This window comes from Prorops nasuta, unplaced genomic scaffold (genome assembly GCF_024137725.1).
Source record: "Prorops nasuta isolate Cenicafe-Biocafe unplaced genomic scaffold, Cenicafe_Pnas_1.2 PNAS00005, whole genome shotgun sequence".
NCBI lineage: Eukaryota > Metazoa > Arthropoda > Insecta > Hymenoptera > Bethylidae > Prorops > Prorops nasuta.
This window is the reverse complement of record NW_027116802.1, coordinates 399,376-422,677: the sequence shown is the minus strand read 5'-3', so window position 1 is coordinate 422,677 and position 23,302 is coordinate 399,376. Positions and strand designations below refer to the sequence as shown.

The 23,302-nt window shown below is 35.2% G+C and overlaps 3 protein-coding genes across 3 annotated transcripts; 2 read left to right on the top strand and 1 right to left on the bottom strand.

Annotated features, from left to right (window-relative positions):
• Window positions 1-363: 363 nt before the first annotated feature.
• Window positions 364-1,359, top strand: LOC136773568 (uncharacterized). The gene has a single exon (XM_066727341.1). The coding sequence runs from the start codon at window positions 364-366 to the stop codon at window positions 1,357-1,359; it is 996 nt and encodes a 331-aa protein (XP_066583438.1).
• Window positions 1,360-1,614: 255 nt separating this feature from the next.
• On the top strand, window positions 1,615-2,477 carry LOC136773567 (uncharacterized protein PF3D7_1120000-like). Its single transcript, XM_066727340.1, has 2 exons — window positions 1,615-1,785; window positions 1,869-2,477. Exons 1-2 carry the CDS (start codon window positions 1,615-1,617, stop codon window positions 2,475-2,477), a joined length of 780 nt encoding a protein of 259 aa, XP_066583437.1.
• Window positions 2,478-5,338: 2,861 nt separating this feature from the next.
• LOC136773566 (uncharacterized) lies at window positions 5,339-6,291 on the bottom strand. Its single transcript, XM_066727339.1, has 3 exons — window positions 6,278-6,291; window positions 5,606-6,227; window positions 5,339-5,506 (listed from the first exon to the last, which is right to left on the bottom strand). Exons 1-3 carry the CDS (start codon window positions 6,289-6,291, stop codon window positions 5,339-5,341), a joined length of 804 nt encoding a protein of 267 aa, XP_066583436.1.
• Between the last annotated feature and the right edge of the window lie 17,011 nt (window positions 6,292-23,302).

The following is a 23,302-nucleotide window of genomic DNA, read 5'->3' as shown; positions in this document are numbered from 1 at the left end:
AATTTTTTAATTTTATTCAAACAAGATGGAACAAATTTAAAACATATATATAACGATCATGTAAATACAGACATGTCTTATGAAACATTTTTAAAATTATGTAATCATTGTTGGCGAAATAATTACAACTTTTTGGTAATAGATAAGGATAGTTCAAGTGTTGAAGGACGTTATCGTAAAAATTTTGATCAGTTCTGTGTGTTATAATAGTGGAGATATTTGATTTGAAAATCAGTTGATTTCGTGTACGCGTGTACATTACATTGTTCGGTAAAAAAAATCATGGATTTTACCAATAAAAAAAGTTTTAGCTAAAATTGCAAAAGCAAGTCGAGTGATTAAAAAGAATATAAGGACTCAAATATGGGAATAGCAGATGCTGAAAAATCTGCTGAAGAAGCATATAAACCCATAGTTGAACCATTAAAAAAGTTAGTTCATAATTCATTACAAGTGAAAAAAGAAAAGATTAAAAATGAAGAATATGATGATGAAGAAGAAGATATGGAAAATACATTTAAAGTGGATAAAAAGAAGGGAAAAAACGAAGAGGAAAAAAATGGGGAGGAAAGTTTGGAAAATGTGTCAGATAGATCTCTAGCAGAAAAATCAAACCAATCGATGTTAGTTGATGATCCGGAAGTTTCTTTCGATACTGATAATAGTATTGGAAATTTATCCTTTGAGTATATTCAAAAATTTCATAATAATAAAAATGTTGACGTTGATCGTACATATGGAGTGTATATGGATCCTATTTCGAATCAATTAATGTTAGGAAATGTATTATTTAATACCATTGAAAATGATGATATTATTATTGGTGAAAAGAATTATCCTGGTACACGTGGGCTTTACGAGCTTATTTTCATGAAACAACCGAACGAATACACTAAGGATGATGAGAAGAATTATAAAAAAATATTATTAAAAACTAATGCATATCGGCGAAATAGGTCATCTGAAGATCAAATTAAAGGTAGTAGAGGTAGTAAGTATAAAAATATTATTTCTAATTTAATAACGAAAAAATCCGCAACAAAATCAACAACATCTAAAACATTATCTGGTTTATCTGAAAATCAATCAAGAACAAGAACATCTAAAACATTATCAAGCTCATCTGAAAATCAATCAAGAACAAGAGTAGCTAAAACATTACCAAGTTTGTCTGAAAGTCAATCAAGAGTAAAAGCATCATCTTCTTTGGAAAATTCTACAAAACAGTTAAATACAAGTCCAAGATCGCAATTATATTCGGGGAGGGGATTTCAATCATCCTTATATAAACAAAAAAATTATTTATCTAGTGATGATGATGATGATGACAAACGATCAAAATCAATTGATACCATCTAAAATGTTATTAAATAATCATGTAAAAGATTATGTTTAGTGGGACAATCCAAATGAACTTGTCGATAGATTGAAATTATTAATAGCATCAAAAAACGCTGGTCATACTAATCATGATAATGGAATCATATCTATTATTGAAGAACTCCGCGAGGATGGTGTCATTGCTTAAAACATTATATTCTTGAAAAATGTTGCCAGTGTCTGTTCATAACTCAACGAAGCAAGTCATAAGTTCGTTTTATAGAAGTAGTGAGAATGTCTATTAATAAGTTTGGTGGTACTAGTGATAGTAGTAGATATAAAAATCATTTACAGTATAAAAGAAAAAGAGAAATATCAATGAATTTCAATTATTCAGAGCGTTCTTTCGACGCTCAAAATAAAAAAATTATTAATGTATTCGATCCTGAGAATATTAATGATGCTGTTAGTTTAAAATATTTATATAATCTAATTTCGGAAAACAATGATAAAATTTATCAACATATTCATGAGAATACACTTCAAAGATTAATGAAAAAGATGTTGATCTTCGTAAACGTATACAAAGTGAATTTCAAGATCTTAATACTAAAATATTATCACAACTTAATAGCAAGATCACAAATGTTGAAAAAATTTATTCGCTAATTGAAGGAAAATTCAAAGATCTTCGCGATCACATATTAAATGAAATAAGAAATCTTTCTGATGAAATAAATATACATAACGAGACGAATGATATCAAGTTGAATAAAGTAAAGAATGATATTTTAACATATTCAAACGAAGAATTGACTAAATTAAGTAATTCCTTTAAAGATTTAAAAACAATAGTTAATTCAGAGATAAATAATTTTGAAAAAACAATAAAATCCTTAGAGGTGAAAATTGATGAGAAAGCGAAAGTAATGACTGAGGAAGAAGTTAATGAAAAAATAAATGCACTTGTGGAAGAATTTAATGAGAAACTAAAAGATATTAATAAACTATTGAAAACACAATTACTACAAGCAAATCAGTCTTTCTCTGAAACAGGAATAACTTCAGGATCAATTCCACAAAAAGTTATACCTAATCTAAAAGAAGTATTGAATAAACAAATTGATCATTTAAAATCAATCTTGTTTGAAAGTTGATTGGGCGATATCCACAAGGAGGTCTAGGAAGGAAGGCTCTAGGGTGACAAAAACAACGCCCAGGAAATCTGGTAAAAATCAGTTTATTTGATTGCAAAAAAATACAAAAGAATGAAAAGTGCTCCAAAGGAGGCTGAGCCGCAAATTGATAATCCACCCAAAGTTACAACTACGAAATCCCAACCCTGTGGTCCCCAGGTCCCCGGATAGGATTCCCCGTACCTGATACTCTCAGGCAACGAAGATAGAGAGAAAGGAAGACGATTTCTTGGAGCCCAAGAAATCGACGATGGAGCAGAAATGCGTACTAAGAGACTTAGTGGCGTCGCAGGAAGGGAGGAATGGCTAAGCTGCTGCGAAGAATGACAGAAAAGACAGAGTCTAGAGTCTAGACCGTTTAAATTGAGCCGCAATAAGACGGAACTCTTGGGTATTAATATGTACAAGAGACCCAAATAGTAACAGCGAGAGAGAGCTCTACGCTGTGGGCCATCTGTCGGCCTTAATTGGAGATAGGACCAAGAGAGACAGAGTGTGAGCAGGAGCGAGACGGCCTGAGAGCCCCAGACCGCTCGCACCTACACTCCGATCTCTAACAAATCTCAAACACGCAAAATAATGAAAATAAACAATTGAAAAATCAATTAAGATTGGAAAATCATCAACCTTTCTTTGGAACAGGAATAATGACTTCAGGATCAATTCCACTAAAAAAAGGTATACCTGACGCAAAAAACATTGAAAAAGGAGAATAAATAACGTGAGTAAATTTAAAAGGATTTTTTTTTTTTTAAGAAGAATAGTAATGAAAAGAGTTTTGATTAAACAACAACAATAATAATAATATCTACAATGAGTAAGGAGAAAGTTCAACTAGTAAAAGAACTTCATAGATCGGCAAGAAAAAATTTTCCACGACGTCGAGTAATAATAAAGGGATATGATGATTTATGGCAAGCAGACTTAGTTGATATGCGAGCTTGCACTCATCAAAATAAGGGTAATGAATATATTTTGGTTGTTATTGATACTTTTTCAAAATATGCATGGGCAGAACCGATAAAAAGAAAAACAGGAAATGAAGTGACTAAAGCATTTGGTAAAATTATAAAAAGTAGAAAACCAAAAAATTTACAGGCTGACGATGGTAAAGAGTTTTATAACAAAACATTTCAAGATCTCATAAAAAAACATACAATCAATCATTATTCAACATATAGTATTATGAAAACAAGTATTGTTGAACGCTTCAATCGAACTTTAAAAAATGATATGTGGAAATTATTTACAATGAATGGAAGATATAAATGGATAAATATTCTTCCAACAATAATTAACGACTATAATAGAAGAAAACATCGTACTACTGGCATGAAACCTATTGATATTAATGCAAAAAATTCAACACATTTATTGAATACAGTGTATAGTAATATAAAAATTGCTGCTCCAGGAAAATTTAAAGTTGGTGATTTTGTGCGTTTAAGTAAATATAAGATGTTATTTGAGAAAGGATATACACCAAATTGGACTACTGAAGTGTTTAAAGTAAAAGTTATTCAAAAAACTAATCCAATTAGTTATCTGTTGCAAGATTTGAGTAATAATGATATTAAAGGAGCATTTTATGAGCAAGAATTGTCAGAAGTTAAAGATAAAAATGTATATCTTGTGGAGAAAATATTGCGTAAAAAGGGAAATAAAGTTTTTGTAAAATGGTTAGGTTTTGATAAATCACATAATTCATGGATAGATAAAGATAATGTATTGTAAACAATTATAAAATATAAAATATTTTATTACTTAAATATATATATTTAAGTTTTATTTTCAAACTACTTTTTCTCCTATTCTTTTCCTTTCTTTCATTAACCACAACGATTGTGATATATATATCTAAAACGTTGGAGTGGGGAGAATAGGGTATAAAGACATGAAGTAACTCTTTCTATATCAATAGCTCCATTACCGTCAATAACATCTATTCTACAACTAATTTTTTTAAACAGTTCTATAAAACTTTCAATCGTCTCTCTCTCTTTCTCTCCATCTCTTCACCGACTAATTTCAAAATGGATAAGTAAGTGTTATTTTCTATCAAAATATTATTTTTTAATAACTAATATTTATTCATTATTTTAGAATTACACATATATTTGATGTAGATGGTTTTAACGTGTATAATGAAATTAAATTTAAAGATGCAGCTCTTATAGATATTAATACTGGATTTATATATACAGCTAATTTTAAGTTAAATGATAATTACAATGCATTACGTAAAGAAGATCAAATAAGTGCACGATATTTATATTTAAATTTACATGAAATGTTATATAAAGATTATGGTTTTGAGGAATATGAACAAAGTGATATGAATGATTTTATTTTAAGTAATTGTAAAAAAAAATTTTATGACATAGAGTCTGCAATAATTGGCTACAAAGGAGGTATCATTGAGCAAAAAATATTGACAAATTTAGGTATGGAGTATGTGAATATTGAAAAATTTGGAAGTCCTAAATTTAATGATCTTATAGAATTATATAATTTTCAAGAAACAAAATGTAAATTACATGCTAGAATGTACACTATAAAAAATACAAGAGTACATTGTCCATTCGAGGAAGTTCAAATATTTAGAAATTGGGTAATAGATAATAAGTAATAATTTAAAAAAATTTTGTAATAATTAAATTTCTAATTTTATATATATATTTTTATTATTCTTTAAAATTGTTTTACAAAATAAATTTTAATATACATATTATTCTCTATTTTGCATTTTTTTTTTCGTTGCTTTTAAAATGTGCTCATGGTAGTGTATTTATAAAATCATCGATTATAAAACGTTTATTATCTTATGGATTTAAAACTATTTTTTCTTCTAAAATACTATACACTTTGTGCAGTTTAAAATTTATTCCACCTTGTAAACTTACTTTAATATCTTGATTGTATAGACAATCTAAATAATCTTGAAAAGTAATATTTCTTTTTACAACATTTGATGAAATTCCCTTAATTTTCTTTATGTCACATTTATCGAAAACTTGTATGGCTTACATTTTTTATCTTAAACCAATAAATTCTTTCATTATATATCCATTATTTTCATCTTTCATCACCCCAGGCACTTTTTTATTAACCAATGGTATTTTATAAATATTATTTGTTGAATAATAACTGGTATCAAACATTGTTCTACAATCTCTTTTAATAGTTTCATAAATATCAAAATGTTTGATCTCGTAAATCAAGCTATCAGTATCCATATATAAAATTTTAGCGGAATCAGTAAAGCTCGTTTTCATATAATTATAGTGAAAATCGTATAAACAAATTTTTGAAATATCTAATATTGACATACCAACGTAAATGGGTTTATTAATCGTTACACATAATCTATTCATTTTAATCACCATTAAGTTTTCATTAAAAATAACTCTACTATGAAAATTAGGTTTTGAAATATATGAATTAGCACCGTAACGACCGTCCCATACAGTACACAATTTTACATCCACATGATTTCGAACATTTTCCATTGTTTTACCAAAAACGGCATTATTCATTAATTTATATAAGTTTTTTTCAAAATCATTATTAGCTTTTACACGTAATTCCGTGTTCAATTCAATGTAAACGCGTAAGCATTCTTTTTGCTTAAATTGTAAAATACGATGTATTTTATTCAGTTGAAGACCATGTTTTAAGCATGTTTTCAACATTCTAATGTGTATAACGTATCTTTTCTTATCGTATAACGTTGTTAAATGCTTCTTATGTTTACAATTTACCGGTGATAAATCATGAGTAGGACAAAATGGTCAATCTATATGATAATTATGAATACTTTGCGGATATTTTAAATCGACTTCTAATATATATCCTAATGTAGAATTTGTGTCTATGTTATTAACATCAAAATTCTCACAATTATCAACCCATTCGAATTCTGCATATGGTAATGCTTGTGACATTGCCCATCCATATAAATTATTAACATCAAAATACATTAAATAAACATCATCCTTCATAGGATCATAAAGATCATGCATATATTTATTATTTGCCACAGAATGTCTCTTACAACATTGACTAATACCACCTCGTATAGCCTCGCTCAATAAACATTACCTTATCAATATCTGTTAATAGTTCTAGTTTTATATTTGTAAACTTTAACATTGCATCCCAGGTAAGACTCGGGAGAGTAAAATAATAAGCAGCATCTAATCCATAACTTGATAAACAATTCATTCTAAAAGTTTGAAATATATCGGTTAATAGAAGAACATCAGTTTTAAATAGAGATCATTATATTCACCTAAATGTTTAATGTTAAAAAATTCCCATACTTTTTTCGCATGTTCATATTCCTCTAATGTTATATTACATAAACTTAATTCACTATAAAAATCTTCATATTTTGGTAATGTAGTATCTTCAAATTTATCCCAACTGTCAAGATAATCATATGGAAATACACCTTTTTGCGTAACTAATTCAAACTCGGTATTATTCATAATATTTTCTCTCACAATTTTCATATCACTTTTACATAATGTTTGCGATAGTTTACTAAGCGATGTATTTAGGAATCTGTATGAATCAATAAATCGTATTTGTAAATTTTTTTTGTTTTCATGAATCTTAACTATTATCATAATTCCAACATATCTTTCAGTGTTTAAAGCAATTACTTTAGTAATACCATTTAATAATAAAGCTACGTCTTCTATTAAAAAATGCGCATCATAATTACTTAAGTTATGAAAAACTATTGGTAAAATATGGAAATCACGATAATTTAAATTACATGTACTATGTGCCGCTCCTCTAAATATACCAGTTAAATGACAATGATCTTTTACCTTTTTATCATTTTCAAGAAAATCTTTCTCACATATATGGCATTTTGTTGTCTTAAAAAATTCTAACTTTTCTATTTTAGTTAATTCAATTATAGGAATGTTTATATTAAATATACATTGTTCAATTATTTTTTTCAGCTCATTGACAAACCATTTCACACAATTAACTCCTCTATAAAATTGATATATACATGATTCTTTTTTTAAATTTGAATGAAAATAATATCTAATACTCCATGGTATATGTTTTTGATATTTATATACCGGTATTCATTTTACTGTTGTTCTCATCATCAATATTCTCTATTTTTTCTAAAATGCATTCAAAATCAGCTTACATAATATACGGTAATTGAATTTTACGACAAAAATTTTTAAAATATATCCAGTTTTCATCTTCATATGGTACCTGTATCATACAATCGTGTCTTTTACAATCCTTATAATGATGATTTAATTTCTCCTTTGATTGGAAATAATGTAGACATCTGTTAAAAAAAATAAATATATAATGTAAAATATGTATTGTTAATTTTTATAAGAAATATTTACCTGTTACAAATATATTTTTTGCGTCTATTCTTGCTTACTTGTTTATATAGTAAACCTGATAAATTTTTAATCCAAACAAAATGAATATCTTTCCACAGAAGTAAATCAATATGTTTTTGATTTTCATCATCATCATCATCATCGTCATCATCAAAATTTTTACTTAAACGAAGTAGCAAATATTGTTTCTCATTTTCGTCGTATATGAATGCATTAATAGTTAAATTGTTATGTTTCAAATTTTTTAATTTGATTTAAAGTCATGGGCAATTTTATTCCATCGCAATTAAAAACATCAAGATAATGAGGATAATCCTTAAAAGAACTGCAGTCATTGTTGTGTTTTGGATATAAAGCAGCCACAATAGCCCACATAAAACATTTATCATCGTTGGATTTAACATTCACAATTACTCATTTTCTTCGTATTTCTAACGGAAGATTCATCCAATGTTCTCCTCTTAGTAATTTACACTTGTTAATATTTATTACTAAATTTAAAATTTTTGATAAGGCCCATCCACTGTCACGTTCTTGAAATTCTTCCAGAGATGTTAAAATTGAACTCACAATATTATTCATATACCATTTCCCCAAATCACTGGTATTCAATAAAATGTTATTTCTCGTTTGAAAACTTTTAACATCCAAACTAGATTTATTCATATTAGATATAATAAACTCAGCATTAAAAATAGCATTTACCTTTATAGAATTATATTGTTCCAAATAATATTTAATTTTATCAATTATCATTTCTTTAATATCCAATAAAAATCTATGTGGATCTACGTGTAGGATATTTACTATTAAACCAGTAATAATTCTCTTTTCAAAAGCAGATTCTACATTTTCCCAACGGCAAACATTATTTAATGATGATTTTTTTATTTCACTACTACTATTACCACCACCAGACCAAAAATTATATAATAAAATTTTCTTATAACTTTTAAATTTTGTAATTTTCGCAAAAATATGTTGTTGTAATCCTATACTTATTGTATGCTTTTTTTCATCAACACATTTCGAATATTCTACAAGATTTTCAATAAGTTCATCACATTCTCTCATCCATTTTTGTTTTTCAATAACAGTATGAATTAATGTTAATTGTTCCGTAAGATTCTTCTCAATTCTCAATATAAAAGTATGTAAGTCGTCACTCATTTTAACCGTTTCAATATTTGATCTTAGCACAGCAACCGTCGTAAAAAAACAGGAACTCTTATACGAATAAAGAAATATTTTATACATATATTCTTCTATATTAAGAAAAAACATTAGTGGGAGAATAGAATAAGTTATAAATGGGAGAAATAAAAAGTGGGGAAAATATTAGGTATGCGGTTAGAAGTAGATTATACAACATACTTTGAAGCAATGTAATCGTGTGTGTCATTTATAGAGTTAAATGTTATAATATATGGACTAATTTGATTTATTGATTCTTTCTCACCATCATTATTCTTATTATTTTTTCTTCATTCATATGAATAAAAACCAAACAAACTTTCCATTAAATTTTTTAATTTTTCAACTACGGAGTATGTTGGACACTCTATTCCAAATAATGATAGATCAAATTTGTCAGTCTTTGTAATAATATTACGAAATTCATCGAATTTTCGATAATTGCCATCCTGAATTATATAAGTCTTACCGTTGTTAAACTTAAATAGTGACATTTTACTGTCAAAATGGAAAATTGTTGGAAATACTTCATTCAGTACACCATAGCTTATATCCTTAAAAGTGCGCAATTCTTGAATATTCTCACATAATTATTATCAACGATAACGAAGATAGTACCCATATTACTTAAAACAGCTGCCTGAATTCCATCATATGGTACTTTACTTCCAAAAAGTTGTTGATACGTTTTTGGATAGCCATTAATAAGTTTCAAAGATTTTGCATTAAAAACATAAACATAATTATCAGAATATACGGCAATCTCATCTAATGATGCTTCATGTATAGCTTTAATTGATTTGAAGTCCGAGGGTAAAAATTTAAGCCAATTTTTAATTAATTGTGGATTTTTAAATTCTTTTGAATTCATGTCAAAAGACCAAAACCATTGTTTATAAATAACAAAAAGACTTTTACTATGAATAAAATAGAGAATATCACTCGCAGGTAATTTACAAACTGTGTTAATATTTGCAACATCTTCCTCCTTTGATTGTGGTTTTTTATCTGAAGTAGGATTAATGGTGGTAAAAGTTTTCTTTCTTCGCGGTGTTACATCCCCATTTGTTGTTGTTGGAATCATTGGACTATTTTTTACTCCCTCGCCCGATTTATATAAATTATTAATATTATTTAAATCTACTGTATTTAAAGGTGATCCATTCGTAGTAACGTGTTGTTGAACATAAGGATGCATTATATGCCCAGATGTATCATGATGTAAGCCTAAACTGTGTCCAACTTCATGCATTAAAATCCAATATAAACTATTCAAATGTGACTTGTACGGTCCTAAACCAAAAAACCATTGTTTTTTATCTATATATAAATGAATTTCTTTTCTCTGTTGTAGTTTATCAGGAAAATATGCATGTCCCACAACCTGACCTCCTAATCTAGCATCACATTTTGTTGAATCATAAACAAAGTTATGATTAACACTTTGAAATGAAATAATTATATCTGCTTTACTTTTCTCTTGTACTTCATTAAAAGTTAAATTTGTCACAATTGATCATTGATTAAATACTTCATGTGCAGTTTCCAATTGAGGTATACTAGCTATATGAAAATACCACGATAATTCCTTTTTATACCATCTATTCTCTTCCAAATCATTATTTTGCGAAAAATCTCCTAATCCACAACGGGGCCTTTGCATGAGATCAATAATTTCTTCGGTCGTACTGCCCTCGGCTAAGTTAAAGTTTTGCTTAAAAACTCTTAATCCATGTTTATAGATTTCATATCCGTAGCATTTAATGTCATACCATTGTTATTATTGAAATTTCCATCGTCAATATAACCATATTTTGTTAAATAATTTGAAATAAAAGTACTATTATTATTATTATCACAAAACACAACCCATAGGAGAATATTGATATAACTGTGAATTTACGTAGGAAATTCATTTTAAGACACAACAGTAACACATGAGAGTAAATAATATACTAAGATCAGAGGAATAAATTTTTTTATTTTATACAATGCAAACGTGTGGGCGTTGTGTGTGTGTGTGTGCGATTTACGTCAAACACTGATTACACATTTGATGACCAAGACTGATGGGGGGAAGATGGAGAAAAACCTTTAATCTGTAAAATAGAGAGAGAGAGAGACAATGAAATAACAAAGAAACAAAAAAAGTTATTTTAAAACATTTATACCATATTCTTTTAATACTTACTGTAAGTTTTAATTTGATACATCATATTTAAATACTCTTTTTTTTCTTCTCCCTCCTCCTCTTCTCCTCCCTCTCCTGCAGCTCTTTCGACACCAAAAGCTCCATTGCCTTCTGTGTTTTTATCGTAATCATTCTTTTTGTTTAACAACCTTTTCTCGTGATATATGTGAAATTTAAAAGTTTTTCTCGTTAGATTTTCAAATTTGATATTCACTTTTTTATATTTTTCAAGTGTTTCACAGAATTCATCAAAGATCTCCGGATGATTTTCCAGTATATTTCGACTTATTTTCAATGGTAGTCGAAGACATTCTACAGTGTTTAACATTAATTGTATTTGCTGACCATACCTCGTTACAACCTTTGAAATTTTAGTTAGCTGATATTCATGGTATAGTCGAATATTTGGTGCAAATATGTTTCTCACTCTATTTACACTCAACGAAAACAAATCTTTCTTCCTTGGATTTCCACTCATTTTCTCTTTTTCTCTTCTTCAATAACACTGTTTTTCACTCTCTCTCTCACTTATAAATAAATATCTAGAATTTTCAATTCACTCAATCGTTTATACGTCTAACTCGAAGTGAGTTATATCGGCAACTGATGCATACTTATGAAATTTGAATGGTTTTAAGGTGGGGGGAATATTTGAACCCATGACCCATACATAAAAATGTTGTGGCCAATATTATCACATTCTTTTTATCCCCCCCCCCCCCCCCACTCACTCTCTTCATTTTAAGAAAATAAGGAGCTACATGTGTTTTGTTGTTAATGACTATATCATTTCCCGAGAATGATGAGTAGCTAACTCTCTCTTATCAGAATTATTTTTTATTATAAATAAAAAAGACCATTAAACAGGATGATAAAACCTACACACGATAGAAAGTAATTAGTATTTAGATTATACTAAATGATTATACGCACGCGTATCCTGTTTTAAACTTTTCAAGGATAAAAGGAGCTACACGTGTTTGAAGGATAATATTTATCTTTTCCCAACGATGGTTGGTTCTCTCTTATCATAATCATTTTATTTTTAAATAAAAACCAATAGACCGGATGAAAACCTACGCGCAATAGAGAGAGAAATTAATTATCATTAGATTGCACCAAATGATTATACGCACGCGTATCCTTTTTAAACTTTTCAAGGATGGAAATGGTTAACCTTTATACATCTCTCTCTCTCTCTTTGAAAACCACAAACAAGAGAGAGAAAGAAAGCGGAAAATCATACTTGCATCCTTAAACTACGTGTTAGCGGTGATAACCGATGATGTGCGCACGCTCTCACGCACGCACATGTGTCATTAATACCTTTTAGAGCAACAGAGGCAGGAACAAAAACTCTACCTCGCTCCCGGCAATACCGACGCCCCCCAAAATATCCAACTTTTTTTATCCATACTTTTCAATATACCACCCTCTCACAGCCCGGGCTGCAGCGGGGGCTGGGGCCCTCGCGCACGACAGCCGCGCAGCCACTTATAAAGAAATTTACTATACTCACCGCCAGGCGGCGCCATTAACATCTAAGGGAAAAAGTACGTTCTGAAATTTACCCCCACTACATCTAGGGAAAAAGTTTGTTCAAAAATGCGTACTCCCGATGCGGTGACATAGGTTTACTACTCAGCCACCTCGTCGAGCCAAAGTAGATCGTACGCGTCCGTGTGCAATACCGGTAGTATTGCACATTGCTGACGCCCGGACTTCTTTTCCGGAAATGCGTCACACCTTGGGCGTCGGCCGTGGATGTGGAGAATTTTTGGTTATCATGTGTCGAAAGATCATGGCGCTACTGACGACACAAGACCTATAAAGCCTCCTACATATATGCGAGTTCCGCGACCCTCAAGTTGAGTCTTAATTCTGTGCAAGCTTAGCCGCTGCCACATCATCCGCGTTCCAAGGTCGTAACTCTAGTTTTCGTTCCACGGGAGCAGAGTACTCCACTTTATTCTAATAAATCTCTTGCCCAGTCGCCGTGTACTGGTAGTTAAGTTTAGTAATATTCAATCCGAAACAAGTCGTGTTGTAATCATCGCGAGTGTGTATCTTTCAGTCGTGCGTGACACCTACCGTTCTGAAAGATAACAACAACTACTACGAACTGATCTTAGAAAATTAGTGCAAATAACCCACAATCATAAGAGAGTCTAGTCTCTCCACTAGTTGTGACGAATAGTTAATAAGCCTGCGAATGCTGTTGCAGCATAATTAGCGTTTACTGTAAGTACAATTGTAATACTTGAAAATACATAGTTTTGTGTCAAATCTGCTGTTCCAACGTATGTTTATACATACTATCATTCACCCCGAATCTTGCCAATTCATTACATTCTTACCGCTCGGAGTGTAATATTTTAGTTCATTGTACTGTGAGTCAAAAAGCTCAATTGGCGTTTCTACTGACCCAGACTATAGTGTCTAGTCAGCCGAAACTCGACCGATAGGCGGCCACGACTCCCCATTACGTAACAAATCTGGTGACAGCGGTGGGATTTCGCAGGAAATTCTGCTCCCATAGAATTTCCTCAGGGTGTGAACAGTTTTTTTGACACAGTTTTATTCACAATTTTCTACTAACTTCCTATATAAAATGGTTTTCACCCCTACCCGATCACCACTCGGACCTCCACCTCTTCCACCCGCTAACGTTAGCAACTGCGGAAATGTGTCCGGCTATTTAAATGTTTCCAACGGAATTTGCTCTCCCCCCGAGGAGAGGTATTAATCCAACTCCAAACCGTACCCTCCTATAATGGCTCCCGCGACGATCTGGGACCTTTTATAGAAAATTTAGAAAATATTTATTCTACTCTGTCGGATGCCGCACTCAGGAATTCGTTCCTTTGGTATTGGCCAAGCTAGTCGGTTCTGCTCGTGTGAGCGTTACTGGTAAACGGTTCCCTACCGTCAAGGACTTGATCACTCAATTACGACGAAAATTTCAACCTCCCCGGACTTTCATAGATTTGGTCACATAATGCGGAAAATTAGCGATGCTTCCTAACCAAGCCTTGGGTTCGTATATAGACCGAGCTGAACGCTTGAAAGCTGACCTTGATGCCGCCTACGAAAATAAATACGGGTCAGAATCGCTCGACTTGATACTGGGCCCAATGATCGGGAATTTCTGGAAGTATTCATGGATGGAATAGGTCCTGAATATTACATGCCTGTGTATTCCAGAAAACCCCGAAATCTACAAGAAGCTTGCGACTACGTGTGCTTACGGGAGTTCAGTATAGAGAAAAGAGAAGCCTTCGATCACTCCCATTATTCTCCTTATTCCCAGAATCCAAGTGCTTATCCCCCTTCCCCGTACTATTCCTCATACACTTCCCCTCATCCTCCTCAATACCCGCCGTTCCCCTGCTATCCTCAACTTCCACCTGCATCCGGACCTAATGGTTATCCACCTCCTCCCGATTAACATTATCGATCACGACCCCCTAGACCTCCACAGTCAGAACCCTACGATCCTGAGCTCACCTGTGGACGGTATCGAAGGGTTGGGCATAGTGCATCCAGCTGTCGGGCTTCTCCTGCATATCCTTCCAATACGCATGTTCCTACTACTGCAGTAATGGAGGCTGTCGAAGAGACCGGTGATTCAAACTGCGATCAGGTTCACCCGAACGACGCGTCGCCGAACCCCTTGTAGAAACAGCGTCCATTCAAATTCTAACAGCACCCCGGGAAAAGGGAAAAGACCTGCCACCTGCACCCACCATTTTGAGCTATTCGCCTCACGCGACCTTGGTACTCAAGAAAGTTCCCCAACTGAGCTACTTGGACGAAGAATTTTTGGTGGATACAGGCTCACACATTAACATCATATTGTATAATGTCCTTCGGGAGGATATCGGCCTTGAATACCCCGATTTCCTGGCCCTACGAGGCCTCAGGGGACAACTCAACGTAGTAGGATCTGTCACAATTACCATCGATGAGGAACCTCATAGATTTCAAGTCATAGATGACTTTGACCTCCCTTACACCGGAGTTATGGGGATGCCCTTCCTCAATCAAACTGAGGCGCAGATCTCCCTGTTACATCGGACCTTGTTTACCTTCAGTAAACCAGTTAGGTCTCTACCATTCAAAAATAGTGACGAGCTCCTAAGTATAAGGGAAGGGTGTACTAGGGCCGACACCGCTCATCACCCTCCTCAGTCCCTTAATGTTACCATAAGCCCTCCGGCAACATCATTTCCGGAGGAAGATTCTCCAACCACTTTTCCGTACCTAGGCGAAGATCCTAGAAGAGAGTTGCCCTACGAAGACGCTATACCTGGAATTGAACCTTTAAAACCTCAGGAAAGGACTATAGCCTTGGAAGCCCTGTTCCTCAAACAATCACCGGAAGATCCAGACGCTCAATTTGTGATTAGTTCATTAATTCACAAGTATTCCGATATATTCTATTTGCCAGGAGATCGACCTAACACTGAGAATAAAGCTGATCTTTACCATGAAATCGATACCCCCGGAGGAGCAGCTTTCAAGATCCGACAGTACCGAATTGAAGAAACGCTCCATTCCGAGGTACAAAGCCAGGTCGACGTACTCTTAGAGAACGGCATTGTGGTCCCTTCCTCATCGCCTTACAATTCCCCGTTGTGGATTGTACCAAAGGCTCCCGACTCTCAAGGAAAGATTCGGTGGCGCCTAGCTACCGACTTCCGTCGACTGAACGAACAAACCGTAGGAGATTCTTACCCTCTTCCTATAAATCGTGGACATCTTGGACAAACTAGGCGGATCCAAGTATTTTTCTATTTTCGACTTGGCCAGTGGATTCCACCAAATTTACCTCCATCCCCGGGATCGAAATAAAACAGATTTCTCTACGACCTTAGGACATTACGAGTACACTCGGATGCCCTTTGGCCTCAAAAATGCCCCCGCCACCTTCCAGCGCCTCATGGATCGAGTCTTACAAGGACTCCTGGAACAGGAACTTTTTGTATACCTTGATGACATTATCGTATTTTCTGCCACGCTTTCCGAACACATCGACAAATGCAAGCGCTTATTCAGCAGAATTCGACAATATAGTCTCAAATTACAATCGGAAAAGTGTGCCTTCCTAAAACAACAAAACACTTATTTAGGTCACCTTATTAACCCGAATGGCGTCCAGCCCCTTCCCTCTAAGTTGGAGGCTGTACGAAAATTTCCGGTACCTACAAACCCCAAGAACATCAAACAGTTTTTAGGATTAGCCGGTTATTATCGACGTTTTATTCCAAATTTCGCTCAAAGAGCCAAGCCTCTGACTCAACTGCTCAAGAAAGGCATCACCTTTACTTGGAACGAAGAAGCCCAGGCGAGCTTCAAAGACCTACGAGCTTGCCTCTGCGAAGCTCCAGCTCTGGCCTATCCAGATTTCCAGATTCCTTTCATCATCACCTGCGACGCTTCTGAATTTGCTATAGGAGCCATCCTCAGTCAAGGAAAACTTGGACACGATCGACCAATAGCCTACGCATCTCGTACGCTCACCGACCCTGAAACTCGCTATTCCACATCCGAGAAAAAAGGACTGGCTGCTGTTCATGCTATTAAACAGTTCCGTCATTACGTATATGGGAGAAAATTCACTCTCGCCACTGACCACCAACCTCTTGTTTGGCTCACCAAGGCGACCGACCCACCAACTGTATCCAAAGATGGAAACTCTGTTTAGAGGAGTTCGACTATGAAATTATCTATAAGAAAGGAGCAACTAACTGTAACGCTGACGCTCTATCACGGAACCCTGTGCCGATTGCTCTGCCTGTGTTCCGCGATGATCCCAGTTACCTTCCCCATCAAAAACGACTTCCGATGGACACCCAGTCAATTGGTGCCCGTCTGAGAAATCGTTGCCGGGAAGAAGCAGCTCCCCCTACTAATTATGCCGAATTTGACTCTTCTGCCGATCTCGAGACCTCTACAGAAGTTCACCCTTTAACCAAAATCGACTTCAGTCCCCCTACAAGCATGTTACCGACCCTTTTGAAGAAACGACTCTCCTCGACGACCCCAACTCAGAAAATCATCCAGTGGACATATCTGAGGAACTCAGTGTTCTCGGAGATTCATTCGAGTCCGAGTGTACCCCACTGACCTCCGAACAATGCTCTATTCTTACCGAGTTGAGCACTAGTCAAGAAGAAATCCATAAACTTTTGATGTCTCTTCACAACGAATAATCATCGGACGAAGATACCGATTCCGACGAGGAAACCGATGCGGACTCGTGTTTAACACCTACCGCAACATCTGAACCTCTGAACTTTACTCCCCCTCGCCTGCTAAAATAAAACCCATAGGACGCTCCACTTGGATACCCAGTGATTTTGAAAAACTCGAAGATGAACTCTCTGGCTCCGACGCCGAGTCGGATATCACCGTAGTGGATGCCACACCCAAAACAAAACCATGCCACCCCCACAATACGATCCATCCTTAGACCCTGGTCTCGACCATAATGAACCCAATCCTATCTCAGAGAAATTCCCCTCTAGGTCTCCTCTTAATCCCATGAAATGTAAGATAGAAAGCTCCGCTTATGTTCTGTTTCACCGGCCCAGCAACATCGTCCATCTGATCGCATCTGAGTGTTCCTTTCAAGTTCCCCTTAGCCAAATGCTAATAGAAACTGGTAGAATTGTTCTGAAAACCATGAAAAATCATCCTTTTCCTCTTGGGTTCATTTGAACCTTTTCCTACAAAACCACCAAAATCATCCTGGTCATTACTCATCTCCGCGAAGAAATCCCCGCCAGCGACGAAGAAATTCATATTTTTCTGAAAAAGCTAAAATATTTTGTTCACGAGAATAATATTACAAAGTTCAGCGTCGTTCGGTATAAACTCGGAACCATTCGGCTGACTGCGCGTTATTTGAGCTCCATCTTTTCCCGTGCGTTCCACGATGACGATGTCGAAATCACTATCTGCACTGGTGAAGTTGTGACTCCTCCAGTTCAGATAAGACGATACATCATTCTGGAGTATCATGGAGGCTTAGTTGAAGGTCATAAGGAAGTGACCAAGACGTATCATAGGATTAGGGAACATTATAATTGGCCCGGTCTCCATAAGGAGGTCCAGAGCATTGTACGATCCTGCGATAGTTGTCAACGGCAGAAGCTTGTTCGCATAAAACCTAAACTACCTATGCTAATACCGGACACCCTCTGTGCCCCCTTTGATAAGGTAGCCCTAGATACAGTAGGCCCTTTCCCTGTTACTCTCTCCGGAAACTTGCATGTTGTAACCATGCAGTGTAATTTGAATAAATTTTGCATTGCTGTCGCAATACTTAATATTCGCGCCGCTACCATTGCTGACGCATTTTCGAGACACTTTGTTGCTCAATTTGGACTTCCGCGTGCCATTCTCACGGATCCAGGCACCAGCTTTTTAGGAAAATTACTCAAGGGCGTAACCTCTCTTTTTAAAATCAAACATTTGACTACCTCCGGTTATCGACCCCAGACCAATGGATCCTTAGAAAGATGTCATCTGGTGCTCACTGAATACCTGAAACATAACATCAACCAATATTCGGACTGGGATTTATTCATCCCCTTCGCCATGTTCTCCTATAACAGTTCCGTGCACGAAGCTATCGGGTTTACGCCATATAAATTAGTCTATGGACGCAAAGCGCAGTCCCCCGTCTCCGCATATGCGATCGAGGAGTTATTAACCTACGACGCATATGCACAGGAGCTGGTTCAGCAGTTAACCCGGCTTCACGCTTTAGCCAGAGAACGCGAAATTCAAGCTAAAGAAAAATCCAAGGAATACTGCGATCTAAATGCCGCTGTCGTCTCCTATTCTCCTGGAGGCTTGGTCTATGTCCTAAGAGAACCTAGAAAACATAAACTAGACCCTCAGTATATAGGGCCATATGTCATTGATTCGATCAACGACACGCACAACGCTATCCTCTTTACTGATGCTGGAGTTTCCATCACCAAACATCTGGATAAACTAAAGCCTGCCTCCGCACCCCCCTTTCCAACCATCACCTCTACTAACCATGAAATCTAATGCATGTATATCTTTCTATTTGTAGAGCGATTTAGGATGATAATTAGCTTCCAAATTACACGGACAAAGTGAAGCCCTTGAGGACGGCACTGCCACGCAACAGCAAAAGGAACTGTCGAGGAACTTTGGGTCATATAAAACCCCATGCTTGCGACAAATTCAAAGAAAAGAGGCTCCATTACATTGTTATGACTTATCTATTCATCTATTCCTTACTCTAAGTCAATCCGTGCCACTCCAGCACCTTTTGGAGAACCCACACAGACTTTACCAGTCAAGATCCGCTCTGGAAGTCCCTCTTTTCTTCCCTGATCCGCCAAATTCCTTGAAGCCCCGCTCCGAGAAAACCCAGATGCAGGACGCTGCTCCCTACCAAATCCCTGCCCCCCCCCCTTCCTCCACCAACGGGAACCTCATAGGATTGGATGGGATAGGAAAAATTCAACCACGCCAAATTAACCTTAACTTCTATATATTGTTACATTTCTCCTTGTCCCTTAATCTATCATTACAATTATAAATTTTTTTCTTAAAATTCTAAAATCCGTGGATGCCGCGGACCTCCTCTTCTGTCAACTCCGGTTCATCATTGGACCACCTGTCCTCCATCTGAGGATTCGGCCGCAACCATCGGGAGTCCTGCAGCCACCGGACCCCCAGGAAATCGAAGTCCTCACGAAACGACCACTCCTCGCCTAACCGATCCAACAACCAATTGTTGTTTTCCCTCAGGTCACTCCTCTCTATTCGGACCGCCCTCATATCCCCTAAGTCTAACAGCAACGCTGTAAAAAGGGGAAAATTCCACATTAATTCCTTCGACGTCTCTCTGGACAAAATTCTACATTTCACTTACCACCTCGCGATCGCACCACCACACTCCTCCAGTTCTTTCTTCCTCTATACATTACGGGCCCCCTCATTTTTTGTCTCACTCACGTTAGTGTCACTTCACTAATCAAGCAATTAAGCGGCCCGTCCTCAACACCTCACTTTTATACCAAATTTCCCACTCCGCTCGCGATTGCAACACCAACATTGTGACGCACGAGATCCACTGCACTACAAGACCGATATCACCATGACTACCATTATAAATATATTATTTATAATGACGCTAAGCATCACGCAGATCTCCTGGACCCACGCATACAACATCACTCACCTGAAACACAACCCTGGCATCTTTGAAAAAATTGCAACCCTATAGTACTATCCTGCGCTATGGAAGGTCGCCACAACCATTGACACCGCCAATTTGACTAGTCAAGCCCCTAATCTCGGAAAATTCTACGACACTCTCTTCTATGTATGCCAGGGCAACATCTCTTGCATCAATGACAGTAAACTCGAAGAGATCGGACGCAAAATTGTTGACACTGAACGTTTTGCTTCAATACTTCGCCGAGGCTTACATCCTACAGACCTTAATCGGAACCGTAGAAGCGCTCCCTTAGGATTCGTAGGAGGACTCTCTAAAACCCTTTTTGGTACAGTTTTGGCCATTAATCTTGCGTCGTGGCGAGGGGAAGTTAGAATCAGAGGGGCGAGGGGATATCTAGGGGATTTGTTCAGTATGTATCTGTCAGTACTGTCAAATGTGTCAAATCGATGAGGTAACCTGGAATTTGTAATATAAACAAAAATAATAATTTCGAAACATACATTCTGGAAGAAAAAGGATGTATTTTATAAACAATAAAATCGAAAAATATATCAGATAAGTATTAATTAATAGAAAAACGTGAAAATTATTGTAAACTTTTAAGAATATATACTTTGTGATTATTTTACTTTACAGGTTAAATTCTATTTTCAAGGACTTGCAATAATAGGAAATAAATATTGATTTCATTTTTGGATCAAAAAGAATCGAACTCCTGTTCTCTAGCTTGTTGCTGTTATCCTACCTATTATAATAATAAAAGTGATAGAGCGAAGATTGGATATGAGGAGTTTTATTATAAATTAATAACAATCTAACAATTTGTTTTAATTTACATTCAACTCAAGAAAAATATTACTTTTATTTCTTCATTTTTTATTCAGTATGTATACATAATAATTACATATGCTTATAATCTCATTTTGCATATACTGATTAATTTTTTTTTTCTTTTTTTAGTTTTAGGTGCGTGAGGAAATGCTATTACGCATACCCAACCTTAGTAGGCTATGGTTATGTGGAAAGAACCTATTAAAGTTCAAGACTCCCCCAGGGGGAGTGGTTTTTTGGTTTTCTTGAGAAAGAAAACCTCCACCAAGCCGCCACCCCTGGGTATACCCACTAAAACCTCCTGCACCATTAGGAATGCAAGAAATGCCCCTTGGATTATTAAATGAAAAAAAGTCATTAATAATGAAGGGCATAGCCGTTTGATGCAACTACTTCATCCAAACGGCGTGGGACTGATTGCACAAGTTTTTTACAGATGCTTGGATCATTCGTCAGCTCTTCCCACATTCTTCTGACGTGGCATCTTAAGGCCTCCTTTGACCTCTCTTCTTCCGGCCTCCATCTTTTTACAATGATTCCCCATATGTTTTCAATAACATTGAGATCTGGAGATTTTGATGGCCAATCAATTTTCTCAATCTCAGGATGATTATTGAACCATTGCTTCGTCATATTGGAGGTATGGACACTAGAATTATCCTGGATGAATTTAATAGTTTGCATCTCAGGATATCTTCTTTTTACACCAGGCAGCATTTGGTTCTCCAAAATATCTATATACACTGCGGTGTTCATATTTGTGTCCACTTCAACCAACTCACCAACTCCGTCTTTGGACATCCATCCCCAATATGCAATAGTTAATCGGTTGCTTCTATTTGTAGGTAATACATAGCGATCATCGTATCTCGTCTTATCTGGTCGCCAAACATGTATCCTCCCATCTTCAGATGACTGAAATACTTTTTCATCGCTCCAAATTACATCCTTCCAGTAGTCTTCTTCTTTGTTCATATATTCTAAGGCAAATGCAACCCTTTGCTGCCTATGTTCATTAGTTAGCTTAATTTTATGCACAGCGGGATGACAATGTATGCCAGCTTCATGCAGTCTTCTACGCACAGTCCTTTGGCCTATATTTATATTTGACTGATGCAATATATTGGACGAAGACTGAAATGGATCCTCATGCATTAATTCCACTATCTGCCTATTTTCTTCTTCAGTTGTTAATCTTGGCCTTTTGTTACTTTTTCTTTTCTCACACAATCCTGAATATCCTTCTTCTCTGTACTTTTGAATCCATCTATTAATTGTTGATTTGTGCACTTGCAACTTTCTAGCAATATCTTGCGAATTACTTCCTCCTTCCCACAAACCTATTGCCACTCCTTTTTTAATTAATAATTCACTATTTTCTGACATATTTAGCACTTTAACTTTTCAGATAAACGACTATCAAACTTTTTGAAGAGTTTAAACTAAAAAACAAATGACAAAAGCACTGCTTGTCATTTGTTTTTTAGTTTAAACCCTTCAAAAAGTTTGATAGTCGTTTATCTGAAAAGTTAAAGTGCTAAATATGTCAGAAAATAGTGAATTATTAAATAAAAAAGGAGTGGCAATAGGTTTGTGGGAAGGAGGAAGTAATTCGCAAGATATTGCTAGAAAGTTGCAAGTGCACAAATCCACAATTAATAGATGGATTCAAAAGTACAGAGAAGAAGGATATTCAGGATTGTGTGAGAAAAGAAAAAGTAACAAAAGGCCAAGATTAACAACTGAAGAAGAAAATAGGCAGATAGTGGAATTAATGCATGAGGATCCATTTCAGTCTTCGTCCAACATATTACACCAGTCAAATTTAAATATAGGCCAAAGGACTGTACGTAGAAGACTACATGATACTGGTATTCATTGTCATCCCGCAGTACATAAGATCAAATTATCAAATGAACATAGACAGCAAAGAGTTGCATTTGCCTTG

Excerpts from the sequence above, each read along its gene's own strand:
- LOC136773566 (XM_066727339.1), bottom strand. Across the intron at positions 5,507-5,605 it reads TTAATAAAAAAGTGCCTGGG|AAAATTAAGGGAATTTCATC; the intron begins GTGATGAAAGAT and ends TGTGACATAAAG.
- LOC136773568 (XM_066727341.1), top strand. The coding sequence starts at position 364 with ATGGGAATAGCAGATGCTGAAAAATCTGCTGAAGAAGCATATAAACCC.
- LOC136773567 (XM_066727340.1), top strand. The coding sequence starts at position 1,615 with ATGTCTATTAATAAGTTTGGTGGTACTAGTGATAGTAGTAGATATAAA. Across the intron at positions 1,786-1,868 it reads CTGAGAATATTAATGATGCT|ATTAATGAAAAAGATGTTGA; the intron begins GTTAGTTTAAAA and ends TACACTTCAAAG.